Source organism: Phasianus colchicus, chromosome 5, assembly GCF_987193195.1.
Source record: "Phasianus colchicus chromosome 5, bPhaCol1.hap1.1, whole genome shotgun sequence".
NCBI classification, from domain to species: domain Eukaryota; kingdom Metazoa; phylum Chordata; class Aves; order Galliformes; family Phasianidae; genus Phasianus; species Phasianus colchicus.
In genome coordinates, this window is record NC_143440.1 from 40,745,907 (window position 1) to 40,773,074 (window position 27,168).

The 27,168-nt window shown below is 39.6% G+C and overlaps 1 protein-coding gene across 1 annotated transcript in view; it reads left to right on the forward strand.

Moving 5' to 3' along the window:
* The window catches only part of NRXN3 (neurexin 3), a 938,203-nt gene that overhangs the window by 79,165 nt on the left and 831,870 nt on the right, over positions 1-27,168 (forward strand). The window contains exons 4-5 of the mRNA XM_090141457.1: positions 8,159-8,188; positions 10,121-10,132. Coding sequence (XP_089997583.1) covers positions 8,159-8,188; positions 10,121-10,132 — 42 coding nt within the window. The remainder of the gene's footprint in view (positions 1-8,158; positions 8,189-10,120; positions 10,133-27,168) is intronic.

The following is a 27,168-nucleotide window of genomic DNA, read 5'->3' on the forward strand; positions in this document are numbered from 1 at the left end:
GTATATGTGCAGGAATACAGATCTGGCTCATTTTCCTGCTCCTAGCGTAGTTTACTGTTTGCTAGTCCTGCTAAATACCACCGATGTTCATTTCCCCTAACAAAGGGGAAATGAATTGTTCTTATTTTAGGTTTTTAAAAAAAGTGAGGATGTTTCTGGCCAAACGTAAATGTATGATTTTACTTAAGTCTTAAGGCTTTTGTTCCCCACAGTGTGTTAATAATTCATTTAAAAGAATTGCATCACTTTCCTATGGGAAGAATTTCCCAAATAACATCTTACCACAGAGAACTCCAAGCCTCCCTCTCTATATTGCTTTCTCATTATTGCATGGATCCAGTTCCCCCAGCTTTAGCTACAGGAGTTAATTGAACTAGAGTACCTTACTCTGCTAGCCACTGAAGCTTAGGAAACTCATTTTTTTCCTCATGCTCAGGCAGCACCACCTGGTTTATCATTATGTGAAATGGAAATGAGAGCTGAGCAGCAGTGTTTCTAGGGCTGTGATGGGATGATGAGAGAACTGAAGCTTTTTCTTTGCTTTATGCTTGATATTTGCTAAACCCAACTTGAGCCTGGAGTGATTTTTTCCTTTCAGTTTTCTCCTTTTCTAGCAATGGACAACTAGGTTTTGTGGAACTTTTCAGAAAGGTGCCAGCAGCTTGAGTAATTCCAGTATATTTTTAACCCTTGGGACCGCTGTCACTGGTCACCTTTTTGTTCTACTAAGTTCCCTTGTCTGTGTGCATCTCAAGTGACAGTAATAGGAATAAAAGTGGTCAAATGGCAAGTGTGCTTGGCATGCCTTAGGAGGAAAAGGCTCTGTACACCATAACCTGCAGGGCTAAACATGCACCTTCCCTGCTCCAGTCCAAGGTGTCCAGGGACTCCTGTCATCTTTGGGATGTGAGGATCTGGCAGAACAACCACCAAAGGCTCAGTGCCACAGGTTTTCCCACCACAACCTGAAACTGTTGGTGTCTGTGGCAGTGGAGAGTGCTTGAACTGGGAAGGTATGGCCTTGCTATGCTCTACCAATACACAACTATCTTATTTGTGATATGCCATGAGCAAGTGTTGTCTCACACAACAGCTGTGCTGTCTCCAAGGTGTGCAGAAGAGAACTGCATCACTGATAGGAGCCCAGGCAGAGAGAAGCAGCACAACAAAGCCAGGACCATGCTGAGGGCCCCACAGAGTGGTGTGTCTTTCTGTTCTGCGGATGGATTCTTCTGCACCATTTTCCCCATATCCTTATTATTTGTATTTTTGGATGTACTTTTTTTATTCCCCTAATCACTCATACACGTGTTTTCATTCTCACTGCTTGTGTACTTTCTCACATGGCTTTGCAGTCGCACTTGGATGCTCTCTTCCATGTACTGTCACAGTCATCTGTGTGTTCTCATTCTGACAGTTTCCCACCTCTAATTATAAGGCTCTGTAGCTGCTTGCTCCTAGACTTCAAATCCACATGCTCAGCCTGGGCTGCCCCATGGGTTTGGCTGTGGACCTTCCCTCTACTCAGCTGTATGGAGCTTTTAGCTCTTCCCTGCCATCTAGCTACCCAAGTTGTGAGGATGGAGCCCCAGAGTCCTGCCAAAATGGTTTCTTTAACCATTCACAGTTTGCAAGATAAATTAAGGATTTTATGTTCTCTGTGATAGCTGTTTACCCACAGGCAGCAGAAGGGCTGTAAAGAGACCACTGATTAACTAAATGAATATTCTTTTCAATTGGACTGGTCAGAGCTAATCCTTCAGTAGAAGATGGCTGTGAATTGGCTGGGGCTAGCTGCAGTGGGGACCACAGCACAGGGCTCTGCTGGATGCAGTTCCTGCAAGGTGCAAAGAAGTTGGTCTTGTTCAAAGTAAACTGAGATATGTAGTAGGGACAAAGTGAATGGACACAACCCTGTAGGAATGATTTAGTTAGGGTCCTGAGAAGAAATCAGTCCTTGTTTGCCTCAGCAAGACTTCCATAAGGATGCAGAGGCCCTTGACAGCATGAGCATACCAGCAGTTCTTTCATCTTGTTTTTAATCTTTCAAGCTCTGTTAAAGTGGTATCCATATGCTGAGTTCTGCTTCCTTGAATGTGAATTGTGTGGCAGACTATTTGAGGTTTCCTATTTGCAGAAGTTACTAGGTACCAAACAGAAGCCACCTGTGCCATGCCTTCAATGCCACTTGCACAGGTGGTCAAAAGCTCTTTGTAACAGCATATGTTCTTTATAGATGCTACCATTGTTCTTGTTTTGCATGTCCTTTGCAGATGCACTGTCCACAAACAGGATTCCCTTGCACTAAAATGTTAATGTTTTTCCATTTGTGAGAAAATACAGTAGTGATGACTGTGTTCAGAACAAGAATTCCAGGTCCAGAAGCCTCTTTTTTTGAAAGTAGATGCTGTGGAACAAATTTAAGAAACAAAGCTAGCATTGTTCTTTTTCTAGTATACCTTTATAGTTTCTGGTGGTCACTGCCCTAAGGACTTCCTGACCTGACAGTGTTGCATCTGAATAATGGTGTATTTACAGTTGTTTAATGACCTGTTTTCTTTGGACACTTCAAAGCTTTTTTTCCTTTGCTGCCTTATATGTTTTCCTCTACAATGGCCTGTTGTTTAATTAGGCAACTGTGGAAAGTAGTTCCTTTTGTTGTTACAGCTGTTAGTTGAGAATTTCATTCAGTGACTCCTACTCCTTGTTTACTGGTTAATAGGGGAAAAAATGCCCTGTTCACCTGTTCTATGCTATTTGGGAATTAATCTCTATATATTGTCAGGCATTTCATTTCTAAGCTGAGGAATCCTAATCTGTGCTTGATAGTACTTCCTTTCCTACTTGTATGCCAGTTTGTTCAGGTGCTCTGATTTGCACTGATAGACATCTTATCTGCTGTCCAGAAAATGCTCTTGCTCAGCTCTTGCTTCTTGCATATGTTCTCTTTTGCATGCGGTTATCTTTGCTAATACTTGCATGTGTATTTTCATGCTTTCAAACACCAGCATCTTCCTAACCCTCCCCATGTGATTTGATGTCTACTTCTGCCCGTGGATCACGGGATAGACAACTTTCTCTTTGGCTCCCATTTCATGCTATTTCTCTCTTGGTCACTCAAACTTGGTGTCACTCACACTGATTTACTGCCCCTGATAATGACAAAATCTATTCTGGAATTATATAGCAAGGGAAGCAAAGGGGATGGAAAACTGGAGCTAGAACAGCTGCTATGTGTAATTGGATTGGAAGTGGGCCTCTAGCTACAATAACAGAACTGTGCTCCCAGCTGGCTCCTTGCAGGCCCCTTGGCTGCTGAGCACCTCATAGATGAATCAAACAAAAACGACTGCTCCCAGCCTGTGCTGCTGCTTGCTTGGTTATACGAAATGGGTGTTGTACATGCCAGCAGCCAGCAAATCAGGTCAACCTCTTTGCAGAGCTGACCTGTCTATCAGGTACAAGATTTGAACTGGATCTCAGAATGATTTCTTCTTTAGCTATTTCTTCACATCACTCCATACAAGGCTTTTGCTCCTTAATCCTGAGTCCCATCTTTTGGCCTTGGTAGGAATGCACAGGTTTTGGTATGCGGGTTCTCTTAGGGGTGCTTCCTTGCTGTTTGAGATTTAGAAAAACTCAAGATGCTTATTTTATCTTAAATACCCCAGGAAAGAAACTCTCCTTCTTAACTAAAATAGGGAACGGCTGAGGGAGATGAGGTAGGAAGGTTCAGTGATGAAAGAAACTTGTTTCTTAAGCAAGAACTTGTTCTAGGAAACTAGGATAGGAAGTGTAAAGAACAAAGCCCATTACTCATCAGAGTGCTCTCCTTTACTGAATGTGTTATTTTTTTTAAAAAAACATGGTTTGCATGATTTCTTCAACTCCTTAAAGGACTTGCATGCATGTGCTGGACTGATACTGTTTGAATGGGTCAAGGAGACCGGTACCCAGGAAAGCATCATATGTGGACAAGCCTGCCTCTGGGGAGAGCTGGCTGGCTGCTACTGCCTGCTGGCCTATTTTCCCTCCATTATGAGTTTTTGAGCTATTCATCTGGCAGCATTATTACAAGGGAAATCTCGAGGCTGCCCACCCTAACAGAACAATTCAGCAGTGTGTGCACACCCACTCACATGTGCTCACTCCCAGAGCATAGGCCCAGTATCATGGGACAGGCTGTAATTAACTAGATGAGGGAGTCCATCTTCCTTTGTTGCTGCAATCAGCTGTCACTGTTAGCTGTGCTTTGTTCTCTCCCCACCTTCTTAGGTTTTAGTGGTTTTATTTTTCTGTTTTAAATGTTAAGTACCCAAATGCAGTGCTGAGGGGAAGTGAGGGATGAAGTTCAAACTGGCTTCAAGGTTTCCTTCATGCCCTCTTCCATTCTGCAGATTGCCCCTAGTGAATTCTTGAAGACAAGTCTGCTGCTTAATTACATTGCTCTTTCATACCATTGTACTCCGAAGTTGCTTTTAAAAGTGTCCTTCTGGCTTCATGAGAATCCAGCATTGGCCCTTGATACTTTATACAATTAGAGCTACTTAATTCTACTATTTTGATATGGAAAGCAGATGGCTCACAGTGTTTTTTTTTAATGTAGTTCTTTGAAGTATTGCTTTGAGATCAAGGGAGATTAATATTAACCTTTAAGAAAATTATATTGATTTGGTAGTAGGTTAAAGAAATATATATTAAAAAAACACCTCCCGAGCCTGAATAGGAAAAGTCAGTTGTAGCAGGCGTAGATCAGGGCCAGTGAGCAGAGCTGTATGATAAGCAGATGCTTATTATCTAAGAAACCTGTTGAGAGCCTCCTTCCAAAGCCATGCGCTTGTCCTTATTGTAGTTCACATCTGAAGTTCAAGAAGAGCAAGTCACCAGCTCCCTGGCTTTGATGTTATGTTTTGAACTTGTTGTCTATCATTTTTCTTGGGAAGTAGCCAATAGATTATTGTAGGAGTGATGACATCTGTTAAGAAAAAACTCACCTCTTGACCATGGTGCTTTGTGAACATCTGTTCCAACCTTTCCCCAGTTGTGTGCTGCTCGATTACAGCCCTATGGCTTCAGCTGGGGCTTCTAGATTTTTTTTCCAACAAGAATTAAAAGGGAAGGCTGAAACAGTGCATATTTCACCTGAATTTAGGAGAAAATTCAGATTTCATATAGCATTCCCCTGGAATGGGATGCCTGTTGACCCAAGCTGTGATTGTACTTGTGAATAACATGTTTTGGGGCTTGATGAGTTCATTTAGTGTCCTGAGTTGGCTGAAAGATTTTCTAGCTTTACGGTGATTGCCCAAATAGCACAGTGATGGATGTTCCCGGTGTTCTGGCAAAATCTGGTCTAGTTTTTAGGTCTGCACGTTCCTCAGACCTCTTGCATTTATTGATTGCCCTCATAGTACAACAAGAAGTGCTACCCTATGCCACCTGAAGATCACTTTGATTTTTCTGATATGAAAATCATTTAGTACCTTGTCATATCTTGAAATTGATGTAAAGGTGAAACAGTGGTGTCAGTTCATGTTTCTTGTGTTGATTTTACTGTGACTAATTCAAGGTTTTTGTAGTACGTGCTGCAAATGTCACAGATTTTAGCTCCCCAAAGTTGAAAGTTTTAGTTGTTAATGACATTTTACTGGGATAAATTCATTCATTTTTGTGCCTACTTCACAATGCAAGGAAGGAAAGTTTTCAGATGAGGAATATTGGTAAACTGTTTCATTACAGTATCATATCTAATAATGAATCTGGAATTCTCTTAGTGTTAATGTTAGTTAAAACAGGGATTGATGTCAGTGGGCAAGTTAAGAGCTAATACGGTTTCTTTTTTTCTGCTATTTCTCGAAGTCCACTCCCCTCTTCCTTCCTGTTTTAAGAAGGAAAAATAAAAATGTTTTGGGGGCACCTTATTTTTCCTTAGTCTCTTTGCTTCTGTTGCCCAGTCTGTACTAAAAGGTGGAGCAGGATGTGTGGTCCTGCAGCTGCAGTAATTTCTGTTTGACAAGAGGCAAGGTCAGAAGGCTTCCCTGAGAGGCTTCCTCTCACAGAGATTCGCACCAAGTCCATGCTGGGGGCCAGAAGGGCAAGTGTGGTTTAGGAAGTGTTCTTGATTCTGGGCTACAGGCAAAGGACTTTGGACTGTGTCTGGCTGATGGGCCTGGTAGAAGAGGCACGCAGCACTGAATTTCTGAGGATGGGAGGAGAAATGATATTGAAATTCTTCACATTTGGGGATTTTTATAGCTCCTCTTGGCTTCTTCAGAGAGAAAGACGTCACATCTAAGATGCAATTCAGAGTGCTTAGTGCAGGCTTCTGCCATCTACTATGTGGAGATTTCTCTGTCAGTGTCCTGTCCCCAACTGGACACCATTGCTACTGGACCTCTGTGCTTTGTTGGTCGTAACAGTTATACTTTTGTCTTCTCCTGGCCTTTTACAGTGACTTTTGTGTGACTTTCAAGCACCCAGTTGGGTAGGGCTAGGATTTGCCTTTCAAGAATGGTGGGCTCAGTGGCCATAAATACGGACATAAATACAACCTACCCTCTTAGCACAGAAATACTAATCATTGAAATTATATCTTGTAATGTAGAGCAGAAATACATCCTACAATATCAAATCTGCTATTTTTATTTATAGCTAAAACTAAACTAAAAACCATTGAAAGCTATGTTGTGTTTCTGATTATTTTTCTAAATCCACAATAATCTTCAAGAATGTTAAGATATTTGCATTCCTTAGACTGTACAATTATAAATCCCCTTATCTGGCTTGGAGTTCTCTGTGGGTGAACATACTTTTGGGATGATCTGGATTTTAGATTTCTCCAACAAATGCATAAGAAAAATACAAAGGAGAGATAAATAAACAAATTCAAACTCAGCATGCTGCTTGTTAAAAAATTTCATTCTAATAAATTCATTTGACCTCTCAGTCTCCATGAAATTAAAGAAGTCACAGCTTTGTTTGATCAATAAATTCACTTCAGATAGGGATGACTGTGTGTGCATATCTATGCATGCACTAAAATCTCTGCTGTATTAAGTGCTGCATGAGGTAAGAGATGTAAAAGGAATCAAGCTGAGGAGAAGGTCAAGGGAAGTATGTGTGGGAGGTGTCACTCATGGCTCAAGTTGATAGGACTTTGATTTTTGTGTGTGTTAGTTTCATGAGTAATGTGCCATCTAATTAATGGATAGGTCATCTGGTGTTTGGAAGAGCATGTTTTTAATAGTGTCTAAAGGATATTTGTAAAAAAAAAAATACAGCTGTACAGTAAGCATATTTGAAAACTGAGGCTGGAAATTGTTTGTAATTGGGACAAACAAGGTTTATGTCAGAGTCATGAGAGAGATTTCAGCTAGCCCACAGACTACCACAGGCCTATCTACAGAGCTGGCAGTGACTCTCACCTCTGAGAGCTGTACTGCTTCCTAGCTTTACCTTAAATTGTTAAACTGGTGTAGCTTTAGCTATAGAGGTCAGAAATTGCATCCTTAATTCTTAACAGAAAATAAATGGATTAATACAAGGTTAGATGTACTTTTAGTCCTTACCAGATCTGGTATACTGTGCGTGAGGAGTGTTGATGTGCTCCTAAAAATACATGCTAGAGCCATCACATTCATGAATGAGCATAGCTTTGTATGTAAGTGCATTTAGCCCAGATGTTTCCTCTGAGGCAGATGTGGTTGAACCACGGCTTCCCTTTCACTGACCACTGCAGCTTTGAATTTCAAATCTCCAGTAGAAGAACATTATTTCTGAAGCTCTCCAGAGAAGTCTATGCTCCCTGTTGGAGCTCCACTGAAGCTCTGGGGTCTTCCAGTCCATGGAGCCATATGGGTGTGCATTGCCTCTGGAGTTGCTTCCCAGGGAATATGATGAGAGCCTCAGCTACCATTCCGCAAATGACAGCCTGCTCTTTCTACCTGTGATGGAAGCTTTCCTGCTCAGTATGGAAAGCAGCACCTGAATATGTGTGTGTCCTTTGTGCTACACCCATACTTGATCAAGCTCAAGTATGTGAGCTCCAGTCTGAGAGGCACTGGACAGCAAACTGTGTGTGTGCATATATATATAGCTGCCTCTTCTGTTTTGTTCCTTTTTTCTTACTTCCTCTTTCTTTTCTCTCTCTCTTTCAAAGGTCTCTCACACCTGATGATGAGTGAACAAGGTATGTCCTACTTTCTCTTTGTTTCGGTCACTCATTGTGAAAAGAGCTTTGTGCTTCTTCTCTGAGCTCAGCTTTGCATGATAAAGGGAGACAGACTTGCTGGGTGCCAGTCAAACCATTTGCATTTTTTGCCTGGGAACTGTAGCTTCTTGTCAGCCTGGGACCCAGGATTGAGAGTCTAGGGACCGTGAAATGATTCTGCTGACAATAAGGAAGGCTGTTTTCTCCCTCCATGCAGACCACCTGAGTTCTCATTTATTTCTTGTGCCAGCTGTAATGACTCCCACTCCTTCTTGGTAAATGTAAACCTCAACCTTGGTCTTTAAGAGTGCAGTTATTACCAAAAAATGTTAAAAGTCTTCGTGACATGATACTACTTCATTATGAATCCTGAGGAAAATTGACTATAATGGCCTGTAAATCCTGTATCTGCGATTTAAAACAAATATGCACAGAGGAAAAAGGTTTAAAAAAAGAACAGGGGCAACCCCAGACTGGGCTACAAATGGGGATCTATGCCTGTATCAGAGTTCATGTTTTAATATTTCAAACTAGAATGTGTTAGGAATCTATTTGTTGTGACATGATGGCATCGCTAACCCCTTTTCAGTAGTGAGGTGTGGAGTGAGAAGCTGATGAGCAGAAGTGAGGTAAAAAGGAGGTAATTCTATTTTCCTCAACAGCGTCAGCATCTTGCTTACACAGGTACGCAGGGAGGAGTTAGAAGTACTGGTGATGCAGTCTGATCTTGTGAATGCACCTGTCAGATTGTTGAAATCTTAGTTGAGGTGTGTGAGCAGAGAGAGATGACAGCAGGACAGGGAGACTTGTTTTCCAAACACACACCATGCTAGAAAGACCAGACTAGCAATTTGTGGAGAAAAAATGGGAATACTGCTTCTGAAGCCCACTGTGGCTTTTCTAGACTAGATGTACAGAATTGAATTTTTGCCATCCAAAGAACACAGTGCCTGTAAAGGCTCAACGGTAAGTAGTTTCTTGAATTAAAGGGACATAATATCTCAATGAAACAAGAGATACTGAGGACATAAGCAGTTTTTATTCTGTAATTCAAGGCAGATGTCTCCTATGAGGTCATTAAAGCTTAAGAAACAGAAATGAAGCTGGAACTCAATGTTCAGTGAGTTAGTGTTCCCTTGTGGTAGGAAATTAGGCTCTTTGAGACTGGGTGTCAAGACCGTGGTACTTGCCATGTGAAACATCTGGCTAAGCTCTGGGAAGCATTGAGCTACTTCTGTGACCTCTTACTTTTCAACTGTACTCATGGCTTGGTGATAGTGCTTAGTCAAGAAACCACCCTTATTTATCTACGATGTGTCAGGGAACAGTGGATTCTCTTTTCTTGCCAACCAACTCACAGATACTCCCTTTTAATATTTAATCTCTATAAAAAAAAAAGATGGGTATAAAATATGTAAATGTATATATGTGTAAATATGCAGTGTCAACATTATATACAAACACATTAGTTTTGGTAGGTGAAATGTGTTTAGTGAATATATTATCACAAGATTTATTTTTGTCTATCCTATTCTGTCATTTCCCTTGCTGTTTTGAATTTGACATGGAATGGGGCATATCACTGCCGTGCTATTGCATGAGAGGTTTGCATTTCTCACTAGAAAATCAAATTAAAGCCAAAGGGCTTAACCAGGCAGTTGCTGGTTTTGCTGTCACTTGTTTAAGCCTTGCTTTGTGCTTTAGTTGTGGCATATTTCTTGTTTTTCTCTTAAGATTCTGTTTTGTTCGGTTTGGTTGCTGCATAAATATATTCATTTTCTTGTTTTCATATGTATGGCCAGAGATATAGTGATATAATTTTGTTTTTTATGCTTCTTTCTCCTCTTGCTTACTCCATGATGGACACCTCTCTTCCTCCCCTTAACTGGATACTCACCTTCCTGTCTGTAGGTAGAAGTAAAGGTAGAGATTGCATTCTTTATAAGACTTCATTACTTGTAAAATGTTTGTCAATGGACAAATTGTATTTTTATGAATGTGGATCATCTTGAAATATAATGCTGTTGCTTTAAAAACCATTTTGCTTTGTATTATGGAAGGAATTATCAAGATGAATGCTTTGAGGCCTTTTTCAGAGATATTATGTCCTGCTGTGTAGGCTGTGTGCTGCCAGGCTGTCTGCACTTCAGTCAGATGGAGTCAGGGCCTGTGAGCTGGTATTGGTGACTCTGCTGAGAGTTTTGACCCTGGTGTGGGGGGAAGCAGGACCTATTTTTGTCAAGTACTCCTTAGCCATGAAGGTCTTTGGTATCATTTCTCCATCTCTGCTTTATTTTCCTCTTCCTGTGAGAAAAAAGGTGGTTTTTCTTGTTTTTAAAGGAGGAATTGAGTTGCAAAGAGCTGGAGAATAGACAGGAATGATCAGCATTGCTAAACAGAGAGCCCGTTCATTCTGCAGCTCCGTACAGCACAGTGCATGAAGTGGAAAGGCTGCTGAGGGGCTCCAGACTTGCTTTTCAGCATTTCACACCTATCTCAAGCAAGCAGAGGGCATTCATCCATGCTTAATCAAAGCTGTCAAAAATGCAAAATGCTGCAAACCTGCTGTGGGTCTCCAGTTGGAGTGGAGGGTGGGAAGGGAGAAGATTAATTGATAAATTACAAGCACTGCTGCTAGGATAAAATCCATTTCTTCATCCTACTTTCCGATGAGATCGAGAGATTAAAAGGTTTTATTATGCTGGAGCTTACTCATCTTCAACTAATATACTGCTGAAGAGTCTGATCTATCTATCAGCAAGATTGGATCACATTGCAGGATGTTGGTTGTGTCCATGGCAGCGGGACATTGGAGGATAAAGTGACTAATTGTACTATGATATATTTTGGAGGATATGACAGCTCAGGATTTTTCATCTTAAATTCCTTTGAGGCACTAGGATTCTCTTCCCACTGATTGCTACTCCCTCCATACCTGAGTTCTGGGGAGTACCATGGCTTATTAAACACTTTATTTTCATGTTATTCCTCTTTATGAGGATTTGCCCTCTTGTAACAGTTTGTGTTGCTAGATTCTTTGTGATGGAGTACCTCACATATTAATATTTGTTTTGCTTGAGGTTGAAAAAATATTCTACTAATTTATTTTGTATCTTTTCTAACACCCATTTAAATGGGTAGAAAAGATGAAATAAATTAGAATATTTTTTCAAAGGATAATATGTAAGCTGTACAGAGACATCATCTTAGAGAGAGGTGAACGTCAAAACTTGATAATCACACATAAACACTGTAAAAAGTGAGAACCTAAAGCTGTAAGCACACCATACAAAATGTTACTGTCTCAACACAGTTGTCAATAATTGAGTTAGCTGATGTATGGCTTAGTGTATTTAAGGGGAGTGTAGGTTAGGACAAGTTGTGTACAATGTGATGTCAGCTTATGTTTCTTCCTTTTCTCAGTTGGTATTTGTGTTGCAGGACAGTGTGCAGGACTAAATGGAAAGTCTTTTCTGAAGGAAAACTCCCCCATGAGATTGTATGAATGAGGATTATAATTTATAGCCTGCAATTAATTTGTATGTGCTAAAACAATTTGAGTCACTAAATGAAAATATTATTTCCATTCGCAGCTACATGTAAATTTTAGCCATACTTATAGCAAGTGACTTCATGAGAGAGCCATCACTTTGTGACAAATGATATTACCTTCAGAGGACTCAAGCTGTATAATTTTGAACCCGCACGCGGCCTTCAGCTCACAGGGAAAGTGATATCACATGCTACCAGATTGTAACTGGAAGGTTCATATTTTTTGGCATTCTTGTAGTTGGTAGGAAAGACTGGCAGCTGCCACGTCTCATGTCGTGTGTGTGGTCAAAAGGTATGATGTATTTGATTTCATAATATCTCTTCACAAGGTGTGGCAGCCTGTGACTTTGCATTCATTATTTGCAATGAATCTTTCATTATTTGCTTCCACTGTAGTAAATAGGCTTCTTTTGCATCTATTGTTCTTTTAAAAATTCTTTAAGTTCTTGAAAAGCTGAAGAAAATGAAGTTGTAGGTATTTTAGGGTAATGACTGGTGTCACTGAATAAAGAAAAGTATCTATGCATTACTTATATTGAGTTCACATTAAAATTTATGTGCACTGTTTGTGTTTTTAAGTGTATGAAACTGGTCACACAGATGAAGTAAATGATGGTCAGTAAGGACTTTAGTTTGGTGTGAACTGCTGAATGCAGCTATTCTCCTGAAGAGGGAACTCATAACTAATGAACAATTATTTTGAGTTTGTCTCTAACAAGAAAATGGTATCAAAGGAGATGGTAAATATCCAGCTGTAATTGGCTATTGAAGTAAGGGTAACAGTCACATTCTTCCATATTGTTTGCTCTCTTGACAGCGTTTGTTAAAGAAACTATAATTTGTGCTTTTGCTACCCTTTATTTATCACCACTCTTGGTTTGAATCTTGCTTCTGCTGAGGTTGGTGCCTCCAAAGGAAATTGGCAATATTCTTGATGGGACATTGCACTTCCATGGTGTTGCTCTCAGAAATGAGTTTCAGCTCGTCATTGAAGTCCTGTGTTGCCTTAAAGGAAACTATGAAATAGCACTGCATTTAGAGAGCCAAGATTTCCCCAAACACATGAGAAGTGCCCATTGTCTCCTCTGAAACAAAGAATGGCAGTGAGGTGCACTGGTTGCTGTGTGTGCCCAGGTCACCTGCTCAGCCTGCAGGTTCTGCCCTAAAGCTCTGGGTCCTTTCTGCCATCACTAACTGTGTTCAGGATGACAAACTATGAGGCCGCATGCTGATTTTTTTTCAACACAAAGCAGGTTTTTCTCCATATTTTTTCTTCCTTGTTAGAGATAAATGATGAAATACTCGCATATTTCTTGGATGGGGTATTTTGGTTGCATGTTGTGTAGACCAGAGGTTACTGTTAAGTTCCCCACTTAGCACTCAGCATTTCCAGATCAGATCATCTCTTTTGGCCCTGAGTACTGTATCCCAAGCAAGTCTTTCAAGTCTTTCAATGTTCAGCATTGCTCTCAGTGAGTGTGTGAAGTTGTAATCTATTTGAACTGTTCAGTAACATTGATCAGGAAGAAATGGCACCAAAAAATGAAATCATGTTTGTGGACTTGGATAGAAGGAAAGAACTGGTCTTTACTGGTCTGGAAAATAACTTCAAGCTCCGTGTCAGTAATACCATTAGGATTTTAGAGCGATGTGAATAAGTCCATCTGAGTGGCCAAGGGCTTATGCAAATTTTCAAGGGAAACATCAGTAACGAATTAAATCATTTGTGCACTATGAATATCTAATTATACAAGGGGAAAAACAACACTACATTCATCTTGCCAGCCTTGGCAGTGGCTCTTATTCTGTTTACCCTCTAAAATATCTTAATATGAGGGTTTTAAATTCAAATATTGTTTTTGGTTTCTACACTTACAGTCCTTTCTTTAATACTTTCAGAGTGTATAATTTTGGGTTTGTTTTCCTCTTGAAAATAAAAATTCTTGCATTCTTATAGGGATGACAACATTCAGTTTTAAGATCAACTTCAATCACTGTTTGAGAAATAAAGCATTTTATAGCTAGCAAATAGCCAATCCATAAAACCTTTTTGACAGATCCAAGGCCTCTTAAATGTACACTTCATTCTTCTAGAATCATTTTTTGTAAGCAAACCTTTAATGCTTGTTTCACATTTTCTTTGAGGAAAAAAAGCCACACACATTCTAATTCCTCTGGGTGTAATTACAGATGATTGATGGTTGATGAATTTCATACTGGGGAACAGTTCAGCAAGAAATTCATTCTATTTCTGTATACTCCAGGATTTATGAAAATTCAGGACTTTGGTGAATAAAGTCACTAAAATGTTGAGTATTAGCTAAGAGAAATGAATAAATGTCTCAGACATTCTTCTTATACCTCTTCTTAACATATTTATGAAGGCAAACCAATAAAATGACACTTTAGGATATGTCCACAGTAGGACATTTTTGGTAAATTTTTTTGGGCATCTTTGTGTTTACAAATAATGTGCATGCATAAAATATTTAAAAATGTGTTAAGTACATTGTAGTTTGTAGGCTATTTATTTTTCTTTCTTGCTGCCTTATTTCAAGCCTGTATTTCCAGTGTGTGAATAAACAGCTGATTCTTGATTGGCTTTCATTTTTATTAAGATGAATGATGCCTGGGGGAGTTAAGGGCATTGTGGTTTTGTTGTGTGTAAACAGGAGCTAAAATATTGTCCTCTCATGCTGTGGTGTAGTCTCCTGTTTTTGATGGGGCTCAGGTTTCACTCTGCCCTCAGAGAATATTTAATTGATATCATTGAAAGCCTTTTTTCTTTTTCCCTCTCTCCCTCTTTTTAAAATTGAAGGCGTTCAGTGATGTGTAGAGATGCAGAGGCAGCAAAACAGGCCATATGCTTTGTAAAAGCCAGCCTAATAGTGCTTTTGATGGGCGTCTGATTTTTAAAGTGTTGTATCTTTCATTAAAATTTATATGTAAAGTAAGGGCAAGCACAGTGACATGAAAGCTAATGCAAGTTGCACATCTTGACATAATAACAATCACAAGAAACTGGAGATCCCAGATGGCAACTTGGCCTTTGCCATCCTTTTAATAAGCTACTAACTGCTAATTATTGCACTCTTATGGGCAAGTTAATTTACTGTTGACTCTTAAAGAGACATTGTGCTTTTTCCTGGCATTTAAGATTTTCAGTTTAGATTTGAGAGTGGCTTTTCCCTGCAAATTGGAGTCTTTTCAATGGACAGTAACAAAAAGGCAAAAAAAGAGAAGGAAATGAAACATAATAAGCAATTTTCTTTCATAGTAGCGGAGTGTAGCTTTGTGGGTTTCTCCAGGGTATGGGTTTAGAACTGAAAGAAACACCAGCGTGCACAGCATATACAAGATTTAGATTTCATATTTAAAACAAAGTCATTACATAAGGGTTAGTATTATCACTACAATTCAAAATGAAAATATTTTCCTGAAATAAATGAGGTCTGAGATTCTGAAAATGGCGTGGAAATAAAAAACAAAAATTGTTTCTTTTGCCAGAAATAATTAAGTCAAAATTTAAATTCACAATTCTGAAAGATAAAAACTATATTCTATTTTTAGAAAAAAAAAACCTTTATTTTGATGTTACTTACTTGGTAGCAATAACACTCCTTCCCTGTGCTATCTGTGAAACATGCTTTTAAAATAATAATAATAAATATACACGTATATACTTTTCTCCTTCCAGTTGAAAGGGGTATTCTATAATGAGACCAGTCAGGGAGAAGTTTTGATCTAAGGAACCTATTTAGGAATGAAGGAACAGCTGCAGTTTAAATGGACTCTAATTCTCATACTTAATGCTATTTTGTGAATGCATAATTCTCTGTGATAATGTTTGGGAGGAGTGATGGTAGGTAATATCTTATTTCCTTGCCTTTATGGTAATGCAACGAAGTAGGAAATAGACCCCTGTCACACACATCAGATGGTGCTGTAAAAATAGAAAATCCAGTGGAAGAGTGGGGTTTTCCTTTTTAATGCTTGTGGCCTTTTGTGGCAGCCTTTTTGTGGTCTATGGTGACAACCTTATGGTATTGAACAGTTTTGAAAACGTGTTCTCTAAGCTGGATCTTATGCCTCAGGAGTAATCATTTAGAAACAACAGTGTTATGTGCAGTGCTCTAGCAGCTAGTAAATATTTTGACTAGAGATTAGTGGATAACATACCATAAAATGGCAGTAAAACTATTTCTGTGAAGAATGTCATGCTTTCTCAAACTGATTATCTCATGCAGTATCTTCTGTCTCAGTTAAGTCATGTCTAATGGTGTGTGATTTTCACCATGTCTAACAACAATAAAAAAAATTGTTTTTTTGACTCTGTACCCTTTCCACTGATGGATTTGTGACACCCAGCACCTTGCCTTTGTTTGGGCATGCTCACCTCCTCCATGGATCTAGAGCTCCTTCCACTGCTGGCTTTCATTTCCACTTTTGTCTTGAAAGCCTTGATATTGATAGATTAATAAAGAAGGGAAGATTAAAAATACTGCCACATAAACTAAAGAATTTATGTGAATCCAGCACTCACAGGTTGTAGTGTATTCATTTGTTTTAGAGGCAGTTTTGTTTGAAACTTTATACTACACACAGCTTATCCTGCAAGTTGATTTGTTGAAGGTGCTGCATTCCCTAAGTGCTCAGTGAAACATGTGGAAGCGATAGGTGTGTTGTGCCCAGGAATGTACTGTGTACAAGCAAGGACAAAGTCCCCAGTTTATGTTTTAGTAGTATTTTCTATAAGATGTTGGTCTCATCTTATATGCTTTATATACCACGCTTTATATACCATGGTATTTAGGAGCTTATTCTTCATTGCATTGCAAGCTTTTATTGTGGTATAACTGATATTGAAGGAGGGGAATTGCTCTGATGTAAAAGCAATAGTTCAGGAAGAATCTGGTTCTGAGGCTGTTCTGACAATAACCTGAGGGGGTTATGGATCATTCTCACTAAATGATGACGACCATATTTCTGCTCTTGTTAAAGTCAAAGACTGCAAAGCCTTTGATAGAAATGGCCCTTTACCAGCACTGCTGTATGAGGAAAGGCTTCAAGCAGAACTGCTACTTTGAGAATTTGTGTACATAGTTGTCACCATTATAAAAAGTCAGCAGCATTTGCCAAGCAGTACCACACCGTGGTGCCTGAGATATCACTTTCTCTCCTACAGTAGAGCAAGAAGAATATATGTAGGTAAGTGTTTACGATTTGATTCTGTCAATTGCATGCATTTTAATAGAGCTTTTCTCTCAAATCATAGTTTGATTGGGGAGCTGCTTATGGGTCAGATTGTTTCTAAAGCAAGACAAGGTTCCTTTTAATTGAACAAATTCTTTTTACTGAAGACAAAAAACATCTCAGTATTTATTCTCAAATCAGACAGCTCTGTGATTGTAAGTGTGGTAACAAAAATGTGTAATTTCAATGTTAAAATAATTGTATTTTAAAAGGATCTGTGGACTTGTTAGGAAAAGCAGAATTGTATTAAGCTAATGTTATAAATCACACACCTTTATTCCCCCTAATTACTGGTGTATTAATAATGACCAGGTTGATAAAGAATGTGCTGATCACCAGCTGGGATCAGACAATTACAGCTGATTATGTAAAGAGTTAGTTGCTGTAAGCCTTGAAATATTAAAACTTGGCTAGAATAAATATCACTGAAGAACCTTTGTCTTTTACGTGTGTATTCAGCTGCCAGTTCTCTGAGCAATTCCTGGTTCACCCAGTAACGTCAGGAATCAAACTGTGAACAGTTATTTTCCAGCTCTGTGAATGTTGATAAAAGGATCTTTCATAGCTGTTGGCTTGTCCTGTGTGGGGAGAGCACGCTGCTGCATCACAGCATAGGGATTACAGGTCTTGCTCAGCTCTGCATTAAAGATGTTGCAAGCTTTTACAAAACCCAGGGCAGCATCTTGCATTGCTGTGCATTTGCATTTCCCAGCTCTGACAAAGGGCACGTGTCAAGCACCAGTGCCTTGCAGGACTGACTGCGCCATCCCAGTAGCACAGCTGTCTGACCGCTTTCAATTACATGTGTTCATTCATGATATAGTCTTTCTCCAAAAAGAGTCTCAAAGTCTGTAGGCAAGCTACTTTCAATCTGTTTTTTGTCCCTGAGGTCACCAACTATTATTTTCATTCAGTTCCTAAATATCCATTGATTTATCTTTTCTCCATTGTGAAATTGCTGAAGAGACTCATCTGTTTCCTGGAATATTTCTGTAAAGAACACTTGCTGGCATTTATCATCAGCAGTTTGTTAAAAAAAAAAAAATGCTCTGATCAATGTGGAAGACCATTTATGCCAGACTGTGAAAAAATTACTTTCCTAAAGTTGGAAAAATTAGTATGTAAAAACCATAGGGCTCTCTTTAAAAATTACTCGTCTAATGTCCTCAATTCCAGACTTAATGTTTCAATTTCTCAGTCAATTTTATATTACTAGATATGATACAGGAAGCATCATTAGTGATTTTGCTTTACTACGTTCTTTTACTTTATTTGTTCTACCTATTGCCTCCATCTTTAATACAGATGTGTTTTAAGAGAAATCTGTGGACACTTCATTTCCTGCTGTGCTGCACTGTATGTCCATAATAGAGTAAATATATTATGAGGTGGATGCACTTACTGTATTGTCAGCCAAAAGTATGATTTCTTCCTTTTAGTGGCAATTCTTTTATTTTCCAAATATTGTGTCTTAATTTTTTCAATAGTGGATAATAGCTAGTTTTCTTTTTTTTTTGTCTCCTAAATTACCTTTTTTTAGTCCATTGTACTTTCTTACTTTCTTACTTGCTTTTTTTCCAGGTGTTTACTATCAATCTACTCGGTTAAATTTTGTGCTGTTCTATCAGGCAACTTTGGTAAATGTTGATCAGTGCATGAAATCAGTTCTTAAATGGTTGCAAAATTGCCTTCCTACAAACTTTTTATCACAAGGGCTTTCAAGTGTCAAAGTCATTTGGAGAAATAGATAAAATGCATGAGCACTATGCTTTTTCCAGTATAGAATAAATGTTTTCTACTGTGTGCTCTGCTTTTGATAGTGATTTGTTAAAAGGGAAAAAAGAGCAATCATATTAAATATTTACAAGAGTGATTTAGTTGTGTAATCGTGTGCTATGCATCCTTGTTTAATAGTGAGATCAGCTACTGCTGAAGTAAATGCCATTAAACTGGTAGCGCTGTGAAGGTCACTGCCTATACAATGTCAAAGCAATTTATAGAGAATAATGATTTTTGTCGGCTTTCCAATGTACCAACCTCCCTCCTTTTTTGTCTCCTTTACCCAAAATAACTGAAAAGAAATTTATTTCAGGACTCACTTTCTCTGACTCTTCTCCCATCTGACTGATTTGAGAGCTTGAAACCTCTTTACAAGTTTTCCTATTGATGTGCTCAGTGGATAGACACTGATTCTCTTCTTTCCGGCCCTGAGCTCATTACAGCTCTATTTGTTGGGATTTCCTGTTGGTCATTTCTCAGCTGTTCTTTTTTTCCAGAGATGCTGAATTATCACTGCCACTCTTTTGAGTGATTGCTTTTGCTTAATACTGTTTCTAGACCATTCTGTCTGCTATTCTCCAGAAAAATACTTTGTCATCAGTACCGCATCTGTCAAGTTTTGACATCCCACCAATCTACTGTCCTGAGAAGTGTCTTGTAAATGCTTTGAGTATGTTCCTAAGTAGCTCTGTGCTTAATGGAGTGGCCTTTGAAGGGACAGGTGGGTGCCATGCTTTGACTGGCTTCCCCTGTCAATTGTTCGGGCCTTTGCACCTCTGCCTCCGTGGCGGTCAAGTGGGGTCAAAAGCCCTTTGCTGCTGCACAAGGCTGGTGCATTGGTGCTTATAAAGTGTCCTGAAAGCAAAACACAATGAATACAAAGCATTATCATTCAGCTTCACATCCATCCAGTAAGAAGGTTAATCACTTGTTTTCCTTGTTGTACAGTTGAATAAGCAGAAGCATGTAGAGAGAGCGAGTTGGAGGAGAACAGGCAATAAATGCCACAGTTCTCTTGTCCGTTACTGTTTCTTTTACCACCTGAGCAGTGTATCTTATAAACCACTGAATAACTTACTTGTTCTACCAAAGACTATCCCAATTAGATTCCACTTGCTAAAGCAGTTCTCTAAGGAGATTAGAACAGTATCTATTGTTAAATGTGTACATAACCATATAAATAACAATCATGTTTTACAGAGGGAACAACACATATTCCCCTTGACAAGAATCTACAGAATAATTAAAAAAGAATAATGCAGAAATGCCTAGAATGTTAAGGACAAGCATTAAAAAAGAAGGTACTTAAAAGTCAAGGAGCTATGAGGATGAAGAAGGGAGGTAAGGCAACTGCAGTGGGAAGACGGACAAATAGAATAGTCAGGAGGATTGGGACAAATGTCCCAGGCAAAGCAGTGGGAGAGGAAGCTGCAGTGAACACCGGTGTTCTGGACTCGGTGACATGGAAAAAATTTTTGCAGAATTTTAAGTAGATAGGTATTAATATTTGTAGCCTATTTATGTTTTATTTTTTTAGTCTTCTCTTACATACATTATGGAATGAGATACTAAATCCTTGATTTACAGATTTGGCTTTTCTTGGCCTTCTCCTCCAGTTCCATTAATGGGCTTTTTATCTGATATAGAAGAGGCTAGTTCAGCAGGGAGTCTCAAATAAATGTGTATATGCATAGCTAATTCAGGCCCTGTGGTTTTCTTTAGTCTGTTTTATCTGGTTCTTTGTCTCTTTGTATGCAAGTCTATGATTAGCATTGAGTTCTTCCCAGAATACTGGCAATTATCTCACAGGTGGAAGGATTAAGAAAGAGCAGTGAGAATTACACTGGGATTAAATATGAGCGCCTTTGGAGTGTGTTTGTGGATATGACGTTTTCTTTTTCTATGAGCAAAAAGAAGAAAGAAGCCAGCTCAGCCTTCAGGTCTCTCTAGGGAGGAAAGTAATACTTCTGAATATGAAAAAGTAGCATCTCAGCTTGGGAGGAGAAAGGAGAGCTAATGTTAAGGCATAAGATTTAGAGTCCTAGGTTTAATTCTTGGTTGCTTTGGTTTTGTTTCAGGCTCTTCAGATTGCTCACAGTGAAGCTTAGCTTGTCTACGTGTGAAAGGGAGATGGTGATGCTTTGCTGTCTCATACTGCATGAAACCAAATTAATTACTACATAACTGTGCAGAGTTATTAGGTAATATGTACAAAAGAAGAGAATGGAGTATTCTTCTTAGGCCCCACACTGCAGTCGCACATTTGACAGTGCAGTGGTGTCAAATGTTGCTGGTGAAGGGCTGTTCCTCTTTATCTCTCCCTTTGTGGAGTGAATGGGTCCAGTATTGTGTCGGTGTAAATAGGCAGGTTTCTTAGAAAAGGAGCTTGGCCCTATTTAGGGAGGAACTGCCTTGTAGGATGGGCAGGTCACACATCCCAGGTTCCAGAGGGATGGTTTGAAGGCTGGACGTGTTGTGTTTTATCTGCAGACTGGCCTGGAAAGCGGCCTGAGCTTGTACAACACCTTGTGGACATCACCACTGAAGGGACCTGTGAGGATCATTTAGTTCAACTCCTGGCTCCACACAGGCTCACCCAAAATTCAGACCATATTTCTGAGAGTATTATCCAAATGCTTCTTGAAATACAGAGCTCACGGCTGTGCCTTCTGCCCTGTGGAGCCTGTTTCATGCCCACCACCCTTCGATGAAGAATCTTCCTAATCCCCAGCCTCACCCTCCCCTGATGCAGCTCCATGCTGTTTCCTTTTGTCCTGTTGCTGTTACCAGAAAGCAGATATCAGCGCTGTCTCTTCTCTCCCTGTGAGGAGCTGTAGGTCACCATGAGGCCTCCCCTTTTCTCTGGGCTGAACAAACCATGGGACCTCAGCTGTTAATCATGTATCTTGCCCTCTAGACCCTTCACCATCTTCTAATTCTCCTTTGGATTCTCTCAAATGTTTTGTTCCTTTTATATGGTGGTGCCCATGTTCAGACTCTTTTAAACAAAGAGGGCACAGAGAAAAAGGCAAGTCAGTTTTTGTCACTGTGATGATGATTGCGTGTGGTCAAAACCTATCTTTGGGAGTGGGGAGTCTGTGGCCTGAGAGAGACCCTCGTGTGGAAGGAGGAGGAGAATCGAGGGGGCTGAGGATTCAGTACCTTTTGTACCAGAAGCTGCACACTGATCAAGGTGAGGCTGTAACAGTGCAGAGCTGAGCAGGACAATCCCTTCCCTCACGCAGCTGGGCCTGATGCTCCCCAGAGTATTGTTGGCTTTTTTGGCTGCCAGAGCACACTGCTGGCTCAGAGTTGACTTGCTGTCAGCCAGAACCCCCTGACCCTTTTCTATGGGATAATGCCCTATTGAGACCACACAAAAAATTTGGATGGAGTTACTGCATGAACAATTCAAAATGCTTTATGGAGGTGTTCTGCTATTTGTTCTTTACCCCTTTGCAAAAATTGATTAGTTAACTATGATTCTTTTCCTCTTATAATGAAGATTTGTTGGCTTCATTTGGAGTGTGTTCAGCTGATTGCACAGCTCGGGGATGGGAGCAGAATGTTCTAGAGCTTTTGCTGTATAGAATATGAACTTGTGAAAGTTATTTAAAAAAAAAAAAAAGTTTTCCAGGAGGACTTCAAGGTCCTGATACTAGTGCTCCAAAAGAATTGCCTCAGCCTTTGTTCTCTTTCCATCTGTTGACCATTATTTCTGTTTTATTTTTGGTACTGATTTTATTCTTAGTGTGTCAGGTTGTTTTTCCTTGTTTGTGTTGATGGATAGCTGTGATTGAAAAACCTGTTTTCTTCCAATGAATTTTTATCAGAATAACCATCAGTGTCTTTCTATCTGAAGTATCTATGCCAAAGATTTTAGAGTGTCTGCTTATGTTACCCTGCTTGAGTGGATCACCTTGCATTTTGACATGCTTTGACTTACTGTTGCCAATAATGCAGCACTGAGTCTCTTTTATACCCTGATATGGGGCGTTGTTGCTGTTCCACTGCTCAGACTCACAGTTAGGTTGGGGCGCTTCAGTCTGGACCTTCAGCAATGAGAAATTGTTGGGACGGCAAATCTAGAAGACAAATTTTTAAAGCTGTGAAGAGGAGATATTGTGTAGCCACTCAAAGCCTTACATGGCTGTGACATGGAGCTCTTGGAGCAGGTCCAGAGGAGGGGCACTAAGATGATCAGAAGGCTGGAGCACCTCTCCTATGAGGAAAGGTTGAGGGAACTGGGATTGTTTAGCTTGGAGAAGAGAAGGCTCCAGTGAGAGCTCATTGCAGCCTTCCAGTACTTGAAGGGAGCACATAAACAGGAGGGGGAACAGCTGTTACGAGGGTGGAAAGTGATATGACAAGGGGATCGGTCTTAAACTGAGACAGGGGAGGTATAGGTTAGATCTTTAGGAGGAAGTTTTTCACAGGGTGGTGAGGCACTGGAACAGGTTGCCCAAGGAGGTTGTGGATGCCCCATCCCTGGAGGCATTCAAGGCCAAGCTGAATGTGGCTCTGGGCAGCCTGGTCTAGTGGGTTGGTGACCCTGGATGTATTAGGGGGGTTGAAACTAGATGATCATTGTGGTCCTTTTCAACATAGGCCATTCTATGGTTCTTTCCCACTTAACGGGAGAAGATGGTGAAGGATAGAGTTTACCTGATTTTCTGCAGAGATAGTGTGCTACCAGAGCCAGGTGCAGAGTTCAAGGGCTCATATTTTTCTTGGTGCAGAAGTACAGAGTTGAATTCACTTTCAGCTGAATGTGCTAGGTAGGGTACAGCAAGTCACATCAGAGCCATATTTAGAGATGGACCTTAGCAGCGATGTTATTCTTAGATGATGTGGAATTTCCTTGTGTTGTATTTTTTTTAGTCTTTCATGGGTCAATAAGATTAATAAAAATATCCCTACTGCAGATGAGACACTGGTTTGCCAAGGAACAGGGAGATAAACTTTCATTGTACATGGAGGTTTCACTTTAACAGACTGCTTTAGAGGAAGGGAGGAAACACTGGAAGAACAGGACTGATTCAAGAGTCTCTTGTTACAAGATTCTGTCCTTTTACTGAGCAGCATATTTATTACAAGGCAGGGCTCTAGTTACAGGTCAGTGATTGTCTGGGTTCAGGTGTTTACCTGCTGGCTTCTGGGATGGCACATAAACAGCTGTAAATAGATCCAGTTATTCAATCTACTCAAAGGTATTAGGTTATAGGTCTCCAGGCTTTCCAGGTACAATGTCAGAGTCAAAGCAGGCAGAAGGCTGTCTTCACAGATGGTAGAGCTCTCTGCTGGTGTTATTACTGCTGCTGACAGAAAGTTTTAGAAATATTAATTTGAATTTTCACCAGCAATAAAGAAAAATGGGCTGGGTACAGTTGGCACAGTGGATAGTGCAGAGGAATTCAGAGTCCCTTTTAATCCATTCAGGGTACCCCTGTTTGTCAGTTGTTAACGTGGCAGGCTGCTTGTTCCTTTTCCTCTATCAGGGGGCTTTGGGGCTCATATTCCCCTCTTACCTATTTTTTTTTCCACATTGCTGGCATAATTTCAAAACATGAGTTTTAAGACAACATCTACTGTTGTAATTTCCTGTGTCCACAAGATCTCTTTGTGCTGTATATGAAGATCTGGAAAGGAACAGGCCCTGCTCTGAGTACTTCATGCCATTAGTAGTTGTGATGTTAGAAACTACTGTAAGAGATAAAGGCATCTGTGAAGAGAAGCAGGAAAACATGTGAGGCACTTGGGTAAAAAAGCTCTCGCAAAATAATAGCAAAAATAGACATACAGGAATGAAATACATAAAAATTAGCCAATCCCTTAGGCCCTTCAGTCTGTTGTTCTGGGAGACAGCCAAACCTTTCTGGGTTTTTCTGATAGTTATAGTTTCTTGTGTGTATGCCTCAACTATTTTATCAACAGTATAACCATCGTAACAAAATCTCTGGTTCTCATCTGCTCTTGTTTCTTCTGGTTCTGACTGCTATACTTAGGAAAATAAGATGCTGTGACAGCTTTCTAACAGATTCTGAGCATAGCTAAATTGTAATTCCTCCCCCAAACATTTCCATGAATTAATTTTCAAACCATTTCTTAAAAGCCTTATCAGCCTCTAATAAAATAATGGAAATATTAGTAAGAAAAATGAATCTATAACTATACAGAGTGACAGAACCACAAGCAATAATCAGTGGCATTTAATAAACACAACTCATAGCTGGCATTTGATTACTTTTGGACTGAGTTACAAAATTAATGGATGAAAGGAGGACAGTGGCTGTGATATATTTAGACTTCGATGAGTTATTTGACAAAAAGCTCTACATAATGTTGATGAAAAGAACAATTAAAATTTGGCTTTCACACGAATAGTTTTCTGAAATAAATTAGCAATACAAAATGCAGCAGTATTTTCATGAACTGGGAAGGCTAGACAAATTGGAAGTTACTGTCATTTCTGTAAAATAGCACACTTCTCAGTGATCACAAAGAAATGACATATTAATGAAATGTGTAGATTTGACTAGAATGGGAAGAATTGCTATCATCACTGTGGATAGAAAACAGCATAAATGTCGCACAAGTGCAGTGACATCCTTCATAAAGTAGTAGGTGGATAATTCATCTGTAAGAGATCTGATAAGCTGTGCCTAAACTAAACTGTTAAGGACCTTAAATACAGTAGGGTGGAGATATGTCAAACAGTTTGTAAGAATTTTGAAAGGATTTGATGATTAAAATTGTACAGGGCTTGATTATGAGGGAACAGTGAAAGACCGAGTACGTACAGCTAAACCTAACACTGAGATTGTGGCAAAATATGAATGAAAGCCATTTCCAAGTACATACAGAGCATAAATGCAAAGACAAGAAATTGTCTCGCAGGAATTAACTATAAGGGGCACCACTTAATTATAAAAAGGTGTTTTAGGTCAAGTATTAAAAATAATCTTAACAGTGAAAACAATGACATCAGCTTATGGAGCACTTTTTCACATGCAAAGATGGAAGCTACTAAGTTTTTGATAATTGGAAAAAAAACCAAAACACCAAACAGCTGAAGTTAACTCAAGATCAAGACTTTCTCTTCACCACCTAGTGAAAAAAATGGTGACTTAAAGATGAATTACTTAAGTCTTATCATTTTCAAAGCTTAAATGTACTGTATGACAGATAGGTACCTTCATTTTCCTGAGTATTTGTCTGTGCCACATTGAAATCCTGTGTGTACTTGTTGATATTTGCCTCTCTGAGGGAGTAATAAACTGATGTTGTATCAGTTAGTGATATAAAAATAGCCTACTGTGTGCAGAGTGTTTTCATAAAGGAAACTGGATGATTTGCCCTAACTACATTAGTGCTAATGCACTACCAGTTCCCTTTTTTCTTTATCCATGTGTTAATTTTGTTCTTCATTCTCCCCATCCCTTCTAGCTTAATTACCCTCCCCAGACTAGAGGCTGCTGCTGCCTTTTGGCTTCATTACTAGCTTTCATTTTCATTAAGAACCTTGTGCTAATGGACTGTTATAAAACACAGTCATCACTGGCAGGTGTTGCCAAATGACTCTCAGCATGATGGCATTTCTGTGCAATGGAGCAAGCAGTCTGGACATTGGATTTGTGAAGCAGCCAAGGGCTTGAGATAGAAGGCAGAGAGAGAAAAGTTTTGTGGATCCGTGTGAAGAAGCCCTCAGATGTGACCAATAATGGAAAAAGAGCATTATGAACAGTGGGCTTCTTCTGAAACCTCCAGTAGTGCCAGCATCTGCTCAGGCTGCAAATATCATGGACAAGCTTCCTAAACAGTTTTGAAGAGGTGCCACCTATATTATGAAGTACTAATCATTATAGCCTTCTAGTTTAGAAGGGAATGAAAATAAATATACTACCTTATTGACTGTGTTAAATATTTTATCAAAATAAACATGCTGGCTCGTATCACCTGACATTAGCAATGAGAATGCACATTTCTTCTGCAGGGATACCTGTTAACTGTGTGTATGTGCTCTTGGAACCAATCAGAAGTGTTGGAACTTTTATCAGGAAAGACCAAGGACTTTCCTTATTGTCCTTCAAGGAGCTGATTGTCCAGTGCAAAACAGAGGCATGTCCCAAAAGAAGAGCTCAGCCTTAAGAAGGGAAGAAGAGTGTTTTAACATTGATGAACAATAGTAAAGAATCATCATCCTTTTCTGATCTAAAGGTCTTCAACTTATATTATAGTCTTTCAAAAGATCGTAAACATTCTCCAGTGACAGACAAAAGCAAATACCGAGGAGAGGGGCACGATGGCTCTGCTTGTTGATAGGCAAATGGTCAATTTTGCATTTTCTGTTTTGTCGTCTTCTGGATTTGGTTGTG